Here is a 20,545-nt window from a genome sequence, read left to right as displayed (position 1 = left end):
ATTTATCCTCAGAACACCCCTGTGAGGTAGGAAAGTCTTATTATCCCCATTTTACAGCAAGACTAAGTGATTTCCCCAAGGTCACCCATGAAGCCAGTGACAGAGCAGGGAACGGACCCTAAGATTCCCATGATTCCCATGCTAGTACCCTAACCATTACACCACCCTTCCTCTCTAAAACTCATTTACCATAAGAAGTCCCAGTAGTTCAGTTTTTCCATTATTCTACTCCTTTCTTCCCTCCCCACATCTTAACCATCCTCCAATTTTTTAAGCCCACTTTCATCATTCTGTGAAAAAAGTTAAATCAGACACTGTGCTGAAACTTTTTCCACAGTACAAGACAGGGTAGAAAGGTGTTCTGCTTTTGGTCTTTTTTAAAATAGAAATTTAAAAAGGGAAAACAGCTATTTAAATCACTTTTATTTTTAACATGCAGAACAGTCCCGAAATGGAAGTCATATCACCACCAGACTGGCCGCACCATACAAGGTGATGTTTTTGCATAGTCATGCAAAAACAGGATCACTTCAGGCCTCTGACAGGAAGCTGTCAGGATTTCAATTGAAGTCTATGGTTAAGAGCCAACAACAATACAAGTTTCCCTGATAACCATCCAAAGAGGGAAGTTATGGAAACTTGCTAACAGAAACATCATAAATGACAAGTCCAGAAGTATTGTGCTTTTAAAACCTCTGTCCTATGCAGGAGACAGATAATCTAATAAACTGAATGAAAGGAAGTTATTTGGCTCTGTTCCACTGGATATAATTACCTTACTTTAGTAGCAGGAAAGCTCAGAAGAGCTAACAAAGAATTACAGCTTGTCTTTTATTCTCTATTATACAGTTTTTCCAAAATAATCAAATGCCCTTGTGATGGTGCATTCCATATGCTTTATGAAAATATGCCTGGAATGTGAATATAATGTAACTGGAATATGCTTTATGCAAAAGGTCTCTTGTAAAGTATCATTACAAAGCTTATAACCTACCGCATGTGTTCATCCTATTTGTATGTATTTATCATTCTTGTATCTATAACTAGAAATATGAAATTAACTCTGAGGTCCTATTGTAATTATGCAAAGTGTGGGCCATTAATGATGGCTTGGAATCTTGATGGCTCCCATTGACCAGGACAATTGGTTGTAAATGGCTCTGTTTACTTGTAAGCCTTTCTGTGTTCCTGTGAGCTAGACCGGGAAGAATGTCACCTGGTACTGGAATCTGTCTTAAACCCAGTGCTTTTCCATTTAGAAGGAGGGGTGGACACCCAGAGACGCAAAAGATTTCCACCTTGTGCCAAAGCTATAAAAGGGGGCAGAACAGAACAAAGGGGGCTGCCGCTGCAGTCATGAAAAAACTACTAAAGACCACCTGAGCTGGAACGAACAAGGACTGTACCAGGGGAAAGGATTGGGCCCAGACTAGGAAGGAGTCTAGTCCGTGAAAGAAGCTTATTGGAACATCTCTGAGGGTGCGATTTACCTGTATTCAGTTTCTTAAATGTATTAGGCTTAGACTTGCGTGTTTTGTTTTATTTTGCTTGGTAACTTACTTTGTTCTGTCTGTTATTACTTAAAACCACTTAAATCCTACTTTTTATACTTAATAAAAAACCACTTTTGTTTATTATTAAACCCGGAGTAAGTGATTAATACCTGGGGGAGCAAACAGCTGTGCCTCTCTCTATCAGTGTCATGGAGGGAGGACAATTTATGAGTTTACCCTGTATAAGCTTTATACAGAGTAAAATGGATTTATTTGGGATTTGGATCCCATTGGGAACTGGGTGTCTGGGTGCTGGAGATAGGTGACCTGCTGAATGATTTTCAGTTAAAGCCTGCAGCTTTGGGAGCGTGGTTCAGACCTGGGTCTGTGCTGCAGCAGACTAGCGTGTCTGGCTCAACACGGCAGGGTTCTGGAGTCCCAAGCCATCAGGGAAAACGGGCTCAGAGGTAATTTCAGCACATCAGGTAACAGTCCCAAGGTGGTCTCTGTGACCGAAGCTGTCACAGCCGTAACCTGGAACTATAAACCCTCAGAAAGCAAAATACAGATGATTTGAAAGAAAATATTTCTCGTTATTTTCTTTAAAGAGCTTTGTATAAAAGGATAAAAAGAATGGAAAATATCTTCTAGAATGCAGCCATTCCAACACATGGCAATGTTTAAGTTTTTAAATAATCCAGGGGGAGTTAAAATTCAAAATTATTATATGTCTTTGTCAACAAATCCATTTAAAAAACATAGATACCTGTTTTAATCAAACTGTAAATCAGTAGCATTACAAAAAGAGAATTCACAAAGAGATAATGCAATTCTTGGATTTTTTCCCAAGGTTCAGCTGTCATGTAACGTAAGCTCTCATGGCTCAGTGGGAGTGCACTAACGTTTCCTCTATTGGTATATTTTATTTATGGTTTGGAACATCAATACTGAAATTGAAATCCTGTCATTTAACAGTGTGACACTGCTTTTCCCTCTAAGCTGAGAGGAGAGACGCCACACATGTAAATTAAAGAAATCTGACAGTAGCAGCAGCAACTGACTATAAACTAAGAGGAAAGGAATAATAACTGACAGATTCACATCAGGATTGGACAGCCACTGGCAGTTTTAAAATAAATTGTCTTTAGTACTCATATATACACTTTCCTCAATCAGGTTTTTGTTTGTGTTTTCTTTAACAATATTCTTAACAGGATTTTATTGTTGGAACTATACATTCTATACAACAAAAGATTCTGAAACACTGTCAGGTACTTTAATTCTGTTGTGACAACACAATACACTTGAGCTCTGTGCTTACATTTTATGAAATCACCAGAACACTTTAATGGCAATACATTCTCTATGGGACAATTAACAGGATGGCTTGCCTCTGAAGGGCTGGAGCCAACCAATTCCGATATTAAGGGGCCACACCTGGGTATGGATCAGGTGATTTCCCTAGAAAGAGCAGCAGGAGGCTGCAGTGATGTGCAGATGCTCAGGGAGATCACAGATGACTATGAGTGATGAGACTTCAGCCGGGAGTCCTGGAAACTGGGACTGAGGCTCCAAGCAGGAGAGGCCTGGGAATGACCTAACAAGAGGCTAACATGGGTGGATTTTGTTTTGGAGCAGTGAGTTTTACGTTTTAGTTTATTTTATCTGAATAAACCCAGATCCCAAGAAGGGGTTTGTGAATGGACAAAAAGGATGTGTGGAGTCTAAGAAGGCCCAGGAGCCACAACGGGGCTCTCGGGAGGCGCCCAATCTGGTGACAGGCAAATCCATAGCTAGGGTAAATTATCATAGCTCCACTGAAGTCAATATAACTTTCAAAGTAAATGGAGGTGTGGATGGGAGTGAGAGGGGCAATTACGCTGATTTACAGCAGCTGAAGATCTGGTCAAAAATGTTCAAAGTTGCCATTTGTTTATTTTGTTTATAAATATCCCCTTTTTACCAAAGTTTCTAATTTATCTTAAAAAGTTGCTTCAGACTGAAGGCCAAATCTCAGAGTACCCACTAAGAGACAGTACCCATGGAAGTCGAGGACAGTCTTGCTTGGTAAAGGATGTCAGGATTTGGCTCCATATGTCTTCTCTATTTATTGCTATTAGGAAGCCAGGAGGAAGGCCTAAATGGGAGACACCTCCAGGGACATTTTGCTTTCCATAGGGAAGAACCTATGGAAATAATGAGATTAAAAGAATGCAGCCAAGGCAGAAAAACACTGCATATGGGAGGAAGAGAAAGAGCTTCTATAGGTGAAAGGCTGTGATGATGGGACATGGAGCACAGAAATTAGCTACTGAAAATGACCCACCAAGATGTATAAGTAGCTCCTCTCAGGACTACTGCATGCAAGCCCTATTGCTTTTATCCCTGGAAAGTCTATTAAAGTTAATGTGTACACACAGAGGTGTACTGGGGGAAAGGTGTGTGTGTGTGTGTTGTGTGGTTTATATCTTCCTTTTCGACAGCAGTAAAAAGAATAGAGCAATAAAGGCAGGGTCATATATCAAAGCGTTGGGCACCTAAAGCTGCACTTTTACTCAGCAGCTCTGAAAACCAGATTATTCATTCAGGATCTGACCTAAGCGTTTAGCCCCTGATTCAGCACAGCAGGGCTCAAGTCCATCCATATTCAATAATATATTTAAGCATGCCTTCAAGCCCCACTGACTCCGACGAGAGTTAGGTACATGCTTAAGTGCTTTTCTGAATTGGGTATGTCTACACTACAAAATTAAGTTGACCTAATTTATGTTGGCATCCAGCCATTGCAATAATTACATTGTTTGTGCGTGTCTACACTTTGCTTCTTGTGTCAGCGGTGCGTGTCTTCACCAGGAGCGCTTGCACCAATTGAACCGTCAGCGTAGGGCATGGTGGGATGGCTTCAGAAAGCCAGCAACAGTTGATGTAAGCAATGCAGTAACTACACTGACACTGCGTTGACCTAACTACGTCTGCCTTGACTCTATGCCTCTCGTGAAGGTGGAGTTAAGTCAGTGCAGTGGGTGAGCTACACTGGTGGGAGTGAAACCTTAATGTAGATGCTTGCAGAATTGGGTTGATGTAAGCTGCCCTGCATTGACGTAACTCTGCAGTGTGGACAAGGGCTTAGTTACGTAAGTTTAGGTACCCCGTTTTCAACATGATGATTTGCTAACTGATTTGCTTCAATTTATTCCTCTGCAGAAAGTGGATACTTCTCACCTACCTACCTCACGGGGGTGTTACAAGATAGCAATACTACGACGACGACTGTCTGTATTGCACTTTGAAGATTAAAATCACTGTATCTTGTCTACAACAGGAAATAAGGATACACATACGCAGTGTATAACAGAGGAGAATTTTTACATACTCTAGCTATGGTGCAAAGAGATGAAAGTTAGATCAGCATGGGGGTCAGTTTAAAGGACATGGTTTTAATTTCTTGAAGATTTCATTTGGCCCAGAGGATGTGACTGCTGTGTCAGTTCAGAAATCAAATCTCTGCCCCACTCCCAAACTGATCTCCAATAGGAGAGAGAAATCACAGTAGTTTAATATGAGACAGAGGCAATATTTAAGCAGAATAATTTAGAGACTGTGAATAAACTCTGGTGTTGTGAAGAGGAGAGGTAGACTATGAAATCAAACTCTTTCAAATTTGTGTTCTGAACGTTAAGTTTGCGATGGCCTACAATGCTGTGGTACACCCACAAAGCAATTACTTACCCTCTATCATCCAATCAGATCGCTCCATTTCCTAACGCCCATTCAGAATACTAAATTTAACACCCAATAAATGGCATTATGTAAGGTCCATTGAAATAAATAATCACATTACAATTGATATCCATGGCCTTTGGAACAGGTCCTACGTTAGCACTTCTCAAATCAAGTTACTAGAACTTGTCAACTAGAGAAATTAAAGGTAATATCACTGAACATTTCTCATCAACATATAAAGCAGTAGTTCTCAAACTTTTGTACTGGTGACCCCTTTCACATAGGAAGCCTCTGAGTGCAACCCCCCTTATAAATTAAAAACACTTTTTTATATATTTAACACCATTATAAATGGTGGAGGCAAAGTAGGGTTTGGGGTGGAGACTGACAGCTCACGACACCCCATGTAATAACCTCATGACCCCCTGTTTGAGAACACTTGATATAAAGCTACCAGACTCTATAGTGAGCCTGTTCCACTTCTCCTTAGGAAATAATAACCTATCAGATTTCACGGTGAGACAGTATGAGTTTACAGAAGTTAAGCAATACTTGTGGCTATATTTACTTCCATGTCTTCCTCCTACCGTGTTTTTATTTGGTAAAAAGGGGCTCACTAGGGAAAAACAACACTTTTCCTTGCACGTCTTTCCAATGCAGTATTAGATAACGTATCAGCAAAACACTTGTTCCATTGTTAAATACAAACAAAAATTGCAATTTGCAGAAGCCATGAATGGAAAACGCACATACCTGGGCTGGACTCTTCAGGAGGGGGGCTGCAATCTGCACAGAAATGGAGGTGCAACATGCATGATTAAGGAGCGGCAACACAGTCTCAACATAAGCAACTCAAATGCTCAGTGCAGGGTTCTCAAACATTTTCCACAGAGTGGACCACAACTCAACAGATATTGCCTCATGGACTACCTCTCCGCCCAATATGATTATGTGGACTACCTCTCCCCACTACTCATGATCACATAACCACCATGTGGCAACTACAGCAATTGCTTCCCTAATATTATTTTCCCCTGTAAACATTTTTAGCTGCTTTTAAAATTTGATTTGGCAGTTGAAAAGAGGGTGGAGAAGCCAGTACCATGAGACCAGCTTGCTGTTTGTGGACCATCAGCAAGTTTTCCATAGACCACCAATCCACGGACCATAGTTTGAGAACCACTGGCTCAGTGCAACTGTAGAATAAGCTTGCAGTAAGGCAGCTAAAACAGAACAGCAAAAGACCAGCAATAAATTTAAAGTACCAGAGCACTTAACAGAAAGTGACATTAATGCACTCAGAAGGCAGCAATAATTAGAATCACTACTCCGCTATTTCATAATATTTAGTTTGTATTGTACAATTTATAAATCTGTTCACTCTGACCAGTACTGGGCGTATATCAAAGGCCCAAATGCACTCCACTCTGAAGCTTGTGGGAGTTTTGCACTGCGTTCAGTGGGAGGATTGAGCACTCAGAAAGGAATATAGTCAAAGTTTAATAACCTGAGTCACAACGTGTCCTGAAATATTCAATATTAGTTTAGTAGATTAACAAAACTGAAACTTGTGTCATGTTAATATCAAGAATTATTGGTCAAGGAAGTAGATAATAGAGGAAAATAACAAACTCAATAGTAGTCCTGGGGACTACCATCTGAGCTAGAAGGACTATTTTGGATAAACAAAACCTGCATAACATTCAGTAAAGATTTTAGCAGAGCAAAAAAATCAGCTTTTAAAGTGAATATCTGAGTCTACTGCAACATTTTATTTCTAAAATATTTCTTAGGCTTTCTGGATAAGTCTCTCCTTTCACCGTTTCAGACAATGTTTCCCTTCACAACAATTCACCCTTAGAATAAGCATGGCAAATACTTTCAACAGTGCTTTACTATGCCACTTTCACCAAATTTAGAACTGTTGGGGGGGGGGGGTTGGTTTCTTTAATACCGAATTATTATTAATCTCTAGCCAATGGTCATGGTTAAATAAATTAAATACTTTTCCCACACAAGTACTTATAGAAAGGAGGGTATTTCTATTCTGGATGTATATCAGTCGAGGAAATGTGATGCTTCTGAGAGCTTGTCTTCACATACAGCACTACTGTAGTTCTGTATGTGAAGACGCTCCTATGCCAAAGGGAGAGTTTCTCCTGTCAGCATAGTTAATCCACCTAGCTGAGAGAAGGTATCTATGTCAATGGGCGAAGCCCTCCCGTCTGAGCTTGCTTAAATTAAACCTGTTGATTCATCAGAGGCAATTTACCGGCAGGTCTTATGATAGGCCCCACGCCGTTCAGTCAATCCACAGGCGAACACCCACCCAGGTGATTCCAAGACAGATATATAAGCTCCTAAGGGAAGCAGTTGCTCTAGTCTGCTCAGCGTCGCTACCTGACTGGGAATGCTCCCATTGTCAGTAGTTTCAACAGACTGCTCCTGTTCCAGCTCTGCCTCATTCCATGCTAGTCAGCCCCTATTCCAGCCTGCACTGTAGCCTGATGCCTAGCAACTCTAACAGGAAGAATTTTAAAGGTGCCATAGTCCTAAATTTTGCGTGTGAGCCTCTCTCAGGTTCACTGCACTATCCTTAATATTAGTTGTTGGAAACTGCTTCTGACATCCAGAAAAAAAACCCAGCGATGCATGGCTTGAAAATTTAAAAAGAATAGGTGAAATCCTAGTCCCACTGAAATCAATGGTAATATTGACTTCAGTAGGGCCACAGTTTCACCCAATATCGGGAACCATTTCCCTACCAGGAACTTCTAGGGTCCAATCCTGCTCCCACAAAAGTGAAAGGGAATTAGCAACTGACTTTGATGGGTGCATGATCAGGCATTTTGTTGCAGTGGCTTCCAATTCATTTCTGGTACAATTCAAGTAGTTGTTTTTGACCTATGGAACAGCTGGGGTCCAGGCTACTTCAGAAACTGCTTCTCTCCTCATAATCTTATAGCTGGGATGAACACTCAGATTGACAGATTTGTACAACTGGAAGACAGGCGCAGGGCATTCCTGGCAGAGTGCCCACAACTCTGGAACTTGCTGTACTTCTTATGTAATTGTTGTTCTGATGCTCAAATAGTTGAAGCAGGAAGAAAATACTCAAACAATTCTAATATGATAGCTTAATAATACAAAATACCCAGAAATGTAGAATATTCTCGAAAACCCCCTTGGCAATTTAGAACATTCATCAAATCATATGTAACAGACATTCGATTCTATATTATATGCTGTTAAAAAGTTAATTTTTAATACAAATGTTGTTTAGTTTTTAAGTTAACATCTCTTACTGTGCTAAAATATTAATAGTGGAATGAACATGAAGTCACAGGCATGCAAAAATAGTGGAAGGAAGAGCCATGAAATACCACAGAGTATGAAACATGGAAATGTTCAAAACTCATATGACCTTTTCTAAGACTAAACACTGCTTCATCTGTTCTATGAAAATGACTATCATGAAAACGGTTTTTAAAAAAATCAAGACACAAAAATAAAGTCATTCTGAAATTTCATGCAGAGGTAGGAAATTTGTAAACCTAAAATGGAGCTTAAAAGTAGGATGAGTTTAAGAATTTCTCTCACTCACATGCTTAAGGCATTATTTATTTACAATATATTTAGCACCAGTTGAACTTATAGTTTTGATAATGTTATTGAGTTTACAGCTGCACTAGCAGGAGAATGGACTACAACAATCTTTTCTTTCCTATGTTTTATGCTTGTACTATAAAATCCGACTGATTGATTACTTTGAGACCACATATTACCATAACTTTACTTAAATTCCTGAGCCAATTTTAAGGCAACCTTACCATGCAAACCAACAGTTACTTTTAAATAGCTGCATGCATTATTTTCAGTCAGTTTATACACGCTAATATACAGATAAGCTCACAGTTACAACGTAAGGCTGATCAAACTGCCATTTAACTCACTGAAAAAGCAGTACGATTGGGCCCCAGACAATCACATTGGTGGCAAGGGGAGAAAACTTGCCAGGAGCCCCTCCTTCCCTCATGCTTCCTAATGGGACAAAACCATCAACTGGAGTGCAGCACGGGTCTACTAGCACTACTGACAGCCATGACTAGCCAGTAAGTCTGTTGGGATAGGGGGTGCCTGGAGAATTGCACTAATGGAAAGATGAGAGGGAGCTCACACTACACATTTCCAAAACGCGTTGCAGAGGCCACGAGTAAGTGTGCTTTGCCCTTCCCTATCCCTCAGGGCCCCTGAAAGCATTTTGTCTGTTCTGCCATTTTACAAATGGATGAACTGGCACCTAAAGAGATTACAGCCAAACTGTTCCAACAAAGGTGCCTGTATGTAGGCACCTAAATGCATATTTAGCCACGTAGGTCAAAGTAGCTTAATTTTCAAATTCTCATTGACTTCAGTGGGAACTACAACTTGGGCACTTCTGAAATTCAGACCACTTTGATTTAGGTACCTAAGTACAGATTTAACTGCCTCACTTTAAGGCACCCAGAGTTGAAAAAATAAGCATAAGTGACCTGCCCAAGGCCATACAGCAAATCAGCAGCAGAGCCAGATGTAGAATTCAGGAGTTCCTGGTTCCTAGTCATATGCTCAGTCCACTACATGCTGCTGCCCTTCATAAATAAATGGTAGGAACAAGAGCACATTATCCTTGGTCATCACCAGGTCACCTCATTCACCTGAGAAATACTCATTCACTTGAGCAGCAGATCAGTAGGAGGATAAATATCATACACATCTTAAAAACCCAATGCACCTATCTGTTCTTAGCTCACTCTTCTGGAACCTCTCACCCAGCAGTACTTCCCTTCCACCTTCCCTGCACTCTCATTTGGCATTACAGTCTGGCAGCTCAGCTCTGTTCATGAGCATTGTATTACTGCATGGGCCACTTTCATGTTTTATTTTATCTTTTAAAAGGTACATCGGAATAGCCCTGATGCAGCCGACAAGCTGATGCCAAGAGAAAAAATAATGAGGTACTGGCATAACTGTCACAGCCTGACCCATATGCTGAGTATATCAGGCTATGATGTTTTCCAGATTCATTCTATTCATCTGAAATCTGGAACCGCAGCTCTCAGAACACCAAGGGTGAAATTCTGATCCCACTGGAGTCAGTGGGAGTTTTGCCATTGATTTCAGTGGGGCCAGGATTTCACTTCAAAGGTTAGCAACTCCAAACTCACCCAGGCCCCGTTGTCTGGTATCTTGTCTATTTAAAAAATTTAGAATTTGACATAAAAGATGGATTAAAAGGTTTAAGAAATATGCCAACATACAGCAAAGCGGTGTCTGTCATACGCACTTGTGTTTCTGTGAGAATGGCATGCAGAGGATGATATGGTTGAAGATGGTGGTGAGGATGATGAAGGTGAGGATGAGGTCTCATCTAAGCCTTTTGGATTTATCCAGTAGGCACGAGTATCCCGATTACCTTTCTTACTAGTACAGCTGATGTCACACTGGAAAACATCTTCACAGCTATCACTGTGCAAACGCTCTTTCTGGAGAAGTTTGTCCACTCTCTGAATAATGCACTCCAGACTTTTGTCAACATTCAACCAAACTTTTTCCTTGAAAGAAAAATGTCCCCTTTTCAATTAAGAAGATCCCAACATTAGATGACAAGAACATTTGCAAAAAAGAGATACTTTGCATGCTGTGGTTCTAGACAAAATTGCTTAGGAAAGTTTGCGCTTTGCCATTGCATTTCTACATACATACTCCACACGTATCTAGGTAAGTTTAAAGTGACATCCAAATGTCAAGCTGCAGAGCTGTGTGATAAATTTGTCATACAATTCTGACTCTCGTAAGCCATCTGCCCACTAACCCATTTCCCCGGTTATTATTTCAACTTCAAATGCACATTTTTTTTAAACCATCAACCTAACAGGAAAAATGTTTTCTCCTCCTTCAGCCAAATGTGGAATTTTCTTCTCAAAAGTTACACCTGTCTGAGGTCCAGAATGGTTAAAGTTTAGTCTGGGCCAGTGACAGCTTTTCTATCCCTAAAAAATTGTTACTTTAAATTCCAGTGCCCAGTGTTCTTGCATAACTAGAAATGGAACTTAGTACCACTGGAAAGGGAAGTCCCCAGCGTCCCAATGGGATCCATCACTCACTTCTAGCTTTAAAATGGCTAGAGTGCGCTTACTTTAAAGCCATGCTATTTTTAGGTACAGAAAGACTATTTTAGTTCATTTTAGAGGGTTTTTTGGTGTCTCCCTTTTGAACTCTGCATAGTTTGACTCATTGGCTAAAATTTTCAAAAGTGGCCTCTAATTTTGTTGCCCAAATTGAGACACCTTAGGCCTGTTTTTCAAAAGTGCAGAACACACATCTGCAACTTCAGCTGAAGTCAATGAGATCTGTGGGTAATCAGTAATTTGAAAAATCAGCCTCTAGGTCTCCCAAGCCTGGCACCCAGAAACTGAGACTTCCAAAGTCACAGGCTACTTCTAAAAAAGTTAGCCAAACTAACTAAGGAATCTGAATTTACAGCTGGAGGGATACAAAAATAGTTCCAACAACAAATTTTAAAACTAAGACATTCCTAAAAGATTTTCCTTGTAAATCCTGTAAATGGTATAAAGATTTTATTGGCATCCATTTGGGATGACCTGTATAACACACTTATGAGTAATGTGGCCATCCAAACTCATGCTGATAAAACCTTTATACCACAGTATCAAGTACTTTTATATGTAGCTGGTGTGTCTATTTACACACACACACACACAGTACATATGTGAATATAAAAATACATGATATTGTGGTATAAAAGTTTTTATATATATACGTACACACCCATAATTTCCCATACATACTATTATAGCATAACGTAAAATCAATAAGCCATCAGATACAGAAGGGAAAGTTTACATCATTATTAGCTCTAAAATGCACTGACGTTATTTCTTTTCCTCCTGTATTTCATAGGGTTAATCACAATTCTAATCAATTTCAACAATTTTAATAAAGACTGCATTCAATTCTGTTTCACTACACTGTTCGGACAGCTCAATTCTCATTTAAATTGGCAACATTAGATGGAAAGTTATTTAATTCTTGGTGCGACCTGTTTTAAAAGGCAGCTCATAATTAAAACAGAAACAGACACCTCACTTAAATATTTAGATTAAAAAAACAAGGAAAGCCTTTGAAAAGCTGTTTTTCAGAACTAATATCTAAGCGTATACTGCAAGAGTTCTATTTTTTTTCCTTCTTTTTTGGCTGCGTATGGAGATTGATAAAGGGACACCCTGCACAATGTTTCTTAATTGTTTCATTAAAAAGAATACTCAATTAACTTTCAATATAGAACTGACTGCAGTACAGCCAGGTGGCCCAAGTGACTGAGGGCAGGTCTGCACTTAAAATGCATTGATGCAGCTGTGTCACTGTAGCGCTTAAGTGAAGATGCTCCTGCACCGATGGGAGAGAATTCTCCTGTTGGCATAGTTAATCCACCTCCCCGAGAGGCAGTAGCTAGGTCAGTGGGAGAAGACGTCAACATACCACCATCTACACGGGGTGGGGTTAGGTCGGTATGACTTACTTGCTCGGGGGTGTTGATATTTCACATCCCTGAGCAACAGAGTTATACCAGCATAGGTCTGTAATGTAGACTTGATCTGACTCTGCTATTATGCAAGAAACTTAGGCTAATTTTTCAGTGCCTGTTTCTGCTCCTGCTGCTCAAAGGGCAGACAGAGAGAGGGCAGAAGGAGCACTTCAAGACACTTATCAGTGACCCCTTTGGGCAACTAACAACATGTCTACCTACGAGGACTACAGTGACATAGCTGTGGCACCATACCCCATAGTGTAGATGCAGTTTAGAGTGATGGAAGGCATTATTCCCTTGCTGTAGGAACCCCACCTCCCTAAGCTACAGTAGCTAGGTTGAGCACAACGACATCATAGAATATCAGAGTTGGAAGGGACCTCAGGAGGTCATCTAGTCCAACCCCCTGCTCAAAGCAGGACCAGTCCCCAATTTTTTTTGCCAAAGATCCCTAAATGGCCCCCTCAAGGATTGAGCTCACAATCCTGGGTTTCGCAGGCCAATGCTCAAACCACTGAGCTATCCATTCTTTCATCAACCTAATTGCATCAACACTTAAAATACAGGTTGGCACACAGGGGTGTGGATTTTTAACACCCCTGAGTGCCATAGCTATGTCAACATACATTTTAAGTGTAGACCAGGCCTAAAACATGCAGTGATGTGCTCCAAAATAAGACTTGTAGATATCGGTGACAAGTGGCTAGCAGCTACATGCTAAGGGTCATAGGGCTAGGGAATAAAGGGATACTAAAAGGGAAAAAAGGAGATGACATCAGCAGACCTCATCCCTCCATTCAGCAAACCTACCCATTCCTCTTCATGCCAATCCACCTGCAGAGACGATCGGCTATTTCTTCCTGTCCATCTTGCCACAAGGGTGTCTTGATCATTCCTTAGCATCACTTGTTCCCCCTCTCCAGAGGTTGGAGATGCCTTTGAGGCTATATAATCTGGCCTTGCAGCATTTAATCCATGTATTGAATTTGCCAATAACTTGCAATCACAGACAGTGACAAGCTGCCGCGTCTAAAAATGATAGAAAACAGAATTTGAAAGCATTTTCACTTTTAAATCCTTATCTACATTCTTATTTTTTCATTAAAAAAAACTACCCTCATTTTGAGTTTGTGCTGCTTATTTTACAGCAGGGCCTTAAAAGGATGTATAGGAAGCAAAAATGTGAAGTGTAATTTTCAAAAATGTGTACTGACATTTTAGGACTACACATGCTGAATATTTAACAAATACCTACAGTTCCTAGTGATCTACCTAGAACCAGCACTTCATTTTCTGTTAAGTGAAACAGTCTTTAAAAAAAAAAAAAAAACACACACACACCACACCTCAGGCACCTTTCTACAGTCCACAGAAATTGGTCTCCTTTGGTATGGCAATGTTCCATTTACTTTAATATCCTGTCTCAGTCAATGGCTAATAATACATGCTTCAGAGGAAGGCATGAAACATCCACCTCACTGTGCAATACTGTATCCTGGGGGGAATTTCTTCCTTATTCTGGCAAATGATGTACATAAGCCCTGAAGCATGAGGATTGCTGACCTACCTTTCTCCTAGATAATATAACTTCAGATACTATTCTTATTCACCTATTTAAAAAACACCTTACTAAACTATGTGCCTGTCATAAATATAAAGGGAAGGGTAAACCCCTTTGAAATCCCTCCTGGCCAGGGGAAAGCTCCTCTCACCTGTAAAGGGTTAAGAAGCTAAAGGTAACCTCGCTGGCACCTGACCAAAATGACCAATGAAGAGACAAGATACTTTCAAAAGCTGGGAGGAGGGAGAGAAACAAAGGGTCTGTGTATCTGTCTTATACTGGTTTCTGCCGGGGATAGACCAGGAATGGAGTCTTAGAACTTTTAGTAAGTAATCTAGCTAGGTATGTGTTAGATTATGATTTCTTTAAATGGCTGAGAAAAGAATTGTGCTGAATAGAATAACTATTTCTGTCTGTGTATCTTTTTTGTAACTTAAGGTTTTGCCTAGAGGGGTTCTCTATGTTTTTGAATCTAATTACCCTGTAAGATATCTACCATCCTGATTTTACAGGGGGGATTTCTTTATTTCTATTTACTTCTATTTTTATTAAAAGTCTTCTTGTAAGAAAACTGAATGCTTTTTCATTGTTCTCAGATCCAAGGGTTTGGGTCTGTGGTCACCTATGCAAATTGGTGAGGCTTTTTATCCAACATTTCCCAGGAAAGGGGGAGGGGGGTGCAAGTGTTGGGAGGATTGTTCATTGTTCTTAAGATCCAAGGGTCTGGGTCTGTAGTCACCTAGGCAAATTGGTGAGGCTTTTTACCAAACCTTGTCCAGGAAGTGGGGTGCAAGGTTTTGGGAAGTATTTTGGGGGGAAAGACGCGTCCAAACAGCTCTTCCCCAGTAACCAGTATTAGTTTGGTGGTGGTAGCGGCAAGGACAAAGGGTGGAATATTTTGTACCTTGGGGAAGTTTTGACCTAAGCTGGTAAAGATAAGCTTAAGAGGTTTTTCATGCAGGTCCCCACATCTGTACCCTAGAGTTCAGAGTGGGGGAGGAACCTTGACAGTGCCTTAATATCCAGCAGCAGAGAATCCACAGGTCAGATATACACCATGTACAAGTATTTTTTCTGTATATTTTTAACTTTAATTTCATCACATACATTTTTGCATTATGGGAAAGTATACAGGCACCCCAAGTGGGTATACAGCAAACTAACTTTCAAATGCATTCTCTGTCAGAGTACTGCTTATTTATTAGCTATGCTTTCTTAGAACTCAGACTACTACAACAAAAGAGTTCTATAAAACTGCGTTTGTTCTTGTCCTTGTGAAGAAGTTTCATTCTGATTGCCTATTCAGTCCATTTTTATTGAGTGGAGTGTAGCCCAGTGGGCTAGTTTACCTCTATTATATTCACTGCTTTGCATTATATTCTGCTTTATTATATTCAGCAGTAATGCAAGGAACCTACAGGCTTGTATCCTGTAAGTCATTGGCTTCAGCAGTTAGCATGAGGCCTATGACCTTTGGCATAGATAAACATAGGTAATTCATAAGTTCTGGAGAATTGGAAGTAGAGTGTAGGGAGGGAATCTTGTCCATAATGGACATCAGCCAACCACAGAACATAAGTGATACCGGCTTCTGATTGGAACATCCGACCACAAGAGTGCCATGACAACCAATTGACACATATGATAATGGAGAGAAATCATAAATGCACTGACCTATAGAAGGACACCTTAACATTGGTAAGGGAAGGAAATACAAATAAGGAAGAGGGGAGAAACCCTTACTGAATATGCATTAGACATGGTAACATCAGCGTAACATATTATAAAAGTGGCATCCCAAGGGCAGTTGGGGTAGAGCGATGTAGCCCTCGAGAGGGGCCAGAATGATGGCCACTAATGAAGATGAGGAAGGTGACGGTGACGAGGAAGATAATGGCTAACATTTCAGGTTGTTCTGCAACGGATGGTGAGAGTATGGATGTTCAGATGTACTTTCTGTATTATTGCTATCTACCTTACTGAGTTAGAGTGTTTGACTTTGCTAAACATATTAATAAATTATTTACTTGTAAATATAAAAGAGTTCTTATAGTGTGAGTGTTGCACCTGTGCACATCGGGGTTCCCAACAATAAAATAATTTAAATAATACCGGCCTGATCTTGGGACAAGAACCTGTCAACCCTCAAAGTGATAACTGGGGATTTTTATTCATAATCTATAGAACAGGGTACAGGAGTCAAGTATTAATTGAACAGCATCACTACAATTTGCCCCAAGTTCATGTCATTATTATACAAATGAAACGATAATGAATACTCCTTGTGGTGTTCCAGTTTCTTCAAGTTCCAGTTGCATGATAGCTTATTCAGAAATGAGCTCAACAAACCAATCCGTGATTACAGAGACATGAGTACGAAAGTGAATTTAGGATTTTCTTCTCTGGGATGTTGTGACTGGACATGTGGTGGAGATGATACTTTAAACTTGGGGAAGGAAGTCAGTAGGTATCACTCTTCTTTCTCGGTCCTCACCACTCCATCCATAGGAGGTGGAGGCAAGAGTGAGTGGAAGAGAAGAGAAAACCTGAATAAATGGTGGCAAATTCAAAAATTCCATCTGGATTTATCTTCCATTGGGGCTGGGTGGGGCCACAAAAGAGACCATTTTTGGATTTTTCAGGGAGCTCACAAAAAAGGGGGTGCTTCAGAACGTGTCTCACTTCACTTTTATCAGTGATTTTGTTTTGTTGTTCTCGTACCTTATCTGCCAAAATGGCAAGTGATCTTTCAAGGCCATTAGCTGATCTATCCTTGGCAGCTCTCGAGAGCCTTTCGGCATAGTAACTGACTTGAGTTTTCAGGGTGTTGATTTGTGCAATAATTTCCTTTGCTCTAATAATGTCCTGTGGTATGTATATTATAGACTGGGAGCTTGTTGAAGTGCTGAAAAAGAAGAAACAATTTAAAGACAATCTATCAGAAGGTATAAACGCTCTAGTCACACTTCTTCATGCCGAAAAAGGAATTGCAGACAACAAAATTTACCTAAGCTAACAATTAACCATGGAAGACCAATTGGGCAATTAAACAGCAGGAACACTTATTCCTGAGCACCTCTGTATTTAATGAAAACATTCAGATGCAAAATTACTAATGCTAAAGGACTGTGCTCACAGTCCACATACAGGAAGGATAATTTTCTGAGGAGAATGTGCATGACAAATTTTGTCAGCAGTGACAGAACCAGTTTCCTTAGGTTGCTTGCTCCACTCTCTCTCTTCCCAAAATGCAGACACTTTACACAGTTACACTTGATATCTCCTTGCCAGGTTAGGAATTTTAGCCTTGTCTGCACACAGCTATATCACTTTAACTACACCAGCAGAGTTAAAGCTGTACAACCCACCCTACTGTGGACACAGTTACATTGATATCATAGCACTTACACCAGTACAGCTTATTCCCAGATGAAAAGGAGAATAGACTACACCAGTAAAATGCATCTTTATATCAGTGTAACTGCATCCACATTAGGGTTGACCCATTATAACTATTTAGGGGGGAAAAGCCACACCCTGAACTGAAATAGTTATACCAGTAGAAAGTCTCTAATCATGAAACTCGGGCTGTGGAGCTACAAAATTGCAGTGTAGACGTTCAGGCTCAGGCTGGAGCTTGGGGTCTAGGATTTCGTGGGGCTTCAGTCTGAGCCATACATCTCCACTGCAATTTTATAACCCTGCAGTCAGAGTCAGCTGACGTACCAGCTGCATGGAACAGCATGCAGATGTTTTATTGCCTTTGTCTCTGCTCAGGGTGTGACAAGCGTGCTTTCCTATTCTGGATGAAGTGTCAAGTCAGAGATGCCTAAACTGGCACATGGTAATTTATTTCTCCTCCGCCTCACTTTTTCCTGTCATTAATTGCTTCATTGTAGCCATTAGACATAAAAGTACCTATTGTTAGTGTAAACGCCAGCTGTTGTTTGGTGGACAAAGCCATGCTTAGCATATCAGAGAGCCTAATTTCCCAGGTGCAATTGCCTCAAATCACTCTCTCTGAGTCTGAATTCTTTTGCTTTGGGGGAAGGGTGGGGGGAGTTAAGCCACTGATGGGGAACATATTTTAATTTTTATAAACTTTTGCAAGGAAACTTGAGGAATGTATATTCTATTTCTGGGGGAATTCTGCACCATGCACATGTGCATAATTAATGTGCCATACATATTTTAACGTTTTTTGTGTGCAGAAAATAGCTTCTGCCAGAACATTGTTGCAGTTCTGCCTTTTGCCCACCAGGGGGCGATGTGGTGATAGAACAAAACAGCCGCTCCCAGCCAGATAGAGAAGAGAAAGAGCCTGCAGTGCCTTCTTCACAGTGCCCGTTGGGCCAGGGCAGGAGACAGGATATATGGGAAGGCAGACAGCCCAGGGCTGCTGGGGAGTCAGACAGGGACTTATAAGGGCTAGTTGGGGAGGACAGACTGCAGCAGGAACTGAATGGGAGTGCAGGTGCAAAGCCACATGGGGACAGGTGCAGGGCCACATGAGGGAAAGGAGAGGGGGAGGGGTGAAGAGACACATGGGAGCAGAGAAGGGGTGCAGAGACATGTGTGGACAGGAGGAGGGGTGCAGGGACATGTGGAGATGGGGGAGTGGGTGTCTGAATTGGGGTGCAGGGACATGTGTGGACAGGAGATGCAGGGACACATGGGGATGGGACAGATGTGCCAGACTGAATGGGAGAGGCTAGGGGTCAGCCAGGGTCTACATGGAGGAAGTTCCCTAACAATCTCTTCCCCATCCCACCCCAAAAAACCTGTTCCATACTTTTCCCACCTGTACCCAACAACCCTCCAAGTTCACATCCAGGCTCCTTCCCAGCAATTACTTTCCTCTCTCTCAGCTCCTCCATTACCCCGACTCCCCCAAGCCTTTGCACTACTTCTGAGGGGTATGGGAAATATGGTTCTGTATTGTAGTTTAAATGAATTATTACTCAGAGTTCTGAATTAATATGCCTAGTAAGGAATCTATTTGTCAAAAAACATTTCCTGAATCTTTTTTGTTGTCTGTATTGTTACAGACATACTTGCTGACAGGTATTTTGAAATAGATTACCAAAATAATCGAAACTGGTGTGATTATACTGTGTTATTTTGACAAATAAAATTTACAATATTTTAAAATATAATACGCAGAATTTTTAATTTTTTGGTGCAGAATTCCCCCAGGAGTAATATTCACTTTTACAGAGTGCTCATGAGATAATGCAGGATCCTCTCATGGGGCACACTTAAAAAGCAATTGTCCTAGAATCCAATCTGAAGGCATTTTCATAGATAAATAGATTTTAAGGCCAGAATGGACCATTATGATTATCCAGTCTGATCTCCTTTTAAAGGATAAGTATCATGTTTGAAGGATGTAAAGCAGAAGTAACCCCTGAAACGGGCATCATTCTATGTTCCTCTGGTCACACACACCTTTCTACAGGGAACAGAAGGACATTTGATCCCCTACACTCTATCCATACATGAAACAGAGCTCCTTTTTAAGGGCTTTTACTGCATACTGATTCAGCCTACTCCTTGGTGTCCAGTGTTATTGTTGACAATTCCTCTGATAAATTTCTTTCCACTATAGAATGGTTAACATGCAGAAAGATGATTTATTTGGCAGGAAGGCCATGCAGCATGTTCAGATTAGACTCTTACTAAAAAATAAATACATTTCCCTGGGATGGTCAGAGGAAAGAAACTATTATGGCATGAAGTTCACACGTATTCATTTTCCAATCTGCAATCACTCTTTCAAATGAACAGCTGTCATTCTGCACAAGTAAGCTATATTATATGCTTAACAGATCCTTATCCTTAAATTTTTTTTAAAAAAGAACACACAAGCTGCACGTCACTAGATGTGTAAAGTTATAAATAAACAATTTGCATTCTGTGGTGCTTTCAGAAGACATACATGGTCTAATATGTGGACCTGATCCAAAACACACTGCAGACAATGAGAGAATCTTTCTATTGACTTCAATGGGCTACAGATCAGGCCACAAGAAGTATGGTCATAATAATCAGCAAATCAACTCCAAGTACTTTAAGGGGAAAAAACTGCACACGGGTTAGGAACATGTGTATAAGTGTAGAGATAAATTTCAAATATATAAACCAGGCCCGTTATAACATTATAAAGGCTTAAAGTTA

At 40.5% G+C, this 20,545-nt stretch overlaps 1 protein-coding gene across 5 annotated transcripts in view; it reads right to left on the bottom strand.

The window, feature by feature from the left end:
- The window catches only part of INPP4A (inositol polyphosphate-4-phosphatase type I A), a 198,205-nt gene that overhangs the window by 26,757 nt on the left and 150,903 nt on the right, over positions 1-20,545 (bottom strand). For 2 of the 5 annotated variants that reach the window (XM_077814741.1, XM_077814748.1), the window contains 4 exons: positions 17,090-17,273; positions 13,618-13,836; positions 10,543-10,810; positions 5,970-6,002 (listed from right to left, as the gene is read on the bottom strand). In XM_077814741.1, the coding sequence (XP_077670867.1) occupies positions 5,970-6,002; positions 10,543-10,810; positions 13,618-13,836; positions 17,090-17,273 (704 nt within the window). The remainder of the gene's footprint in view (positions 1-5,969; positions 6,003-10,542; positions 10,811-13,617; positions 13,837-17,089; positions 17,274-20,545) is intronic. The other 3 variants (XM_077814761.1, XM_077814768.1, XM_077814756.1) reach the window with 2 other exon arrangements.

This window comes from Eretmochelys imbricata, chromosome 1, assembly GCF_965152235.1.
Source record: "Eretmochelys imbricata isolate rEreImb1 chromosome 1, rEreImb1.hap1, whole genome shotgun sequence".
NCBI lineage: Eukaryota > Metazoa > Chordata > Testudines > Cheloniidae > Eretmochelys > Eretmochelys imbricata.
This window is presented reverse-complemented; position numbering and strand designations above follow the sequence as displayed.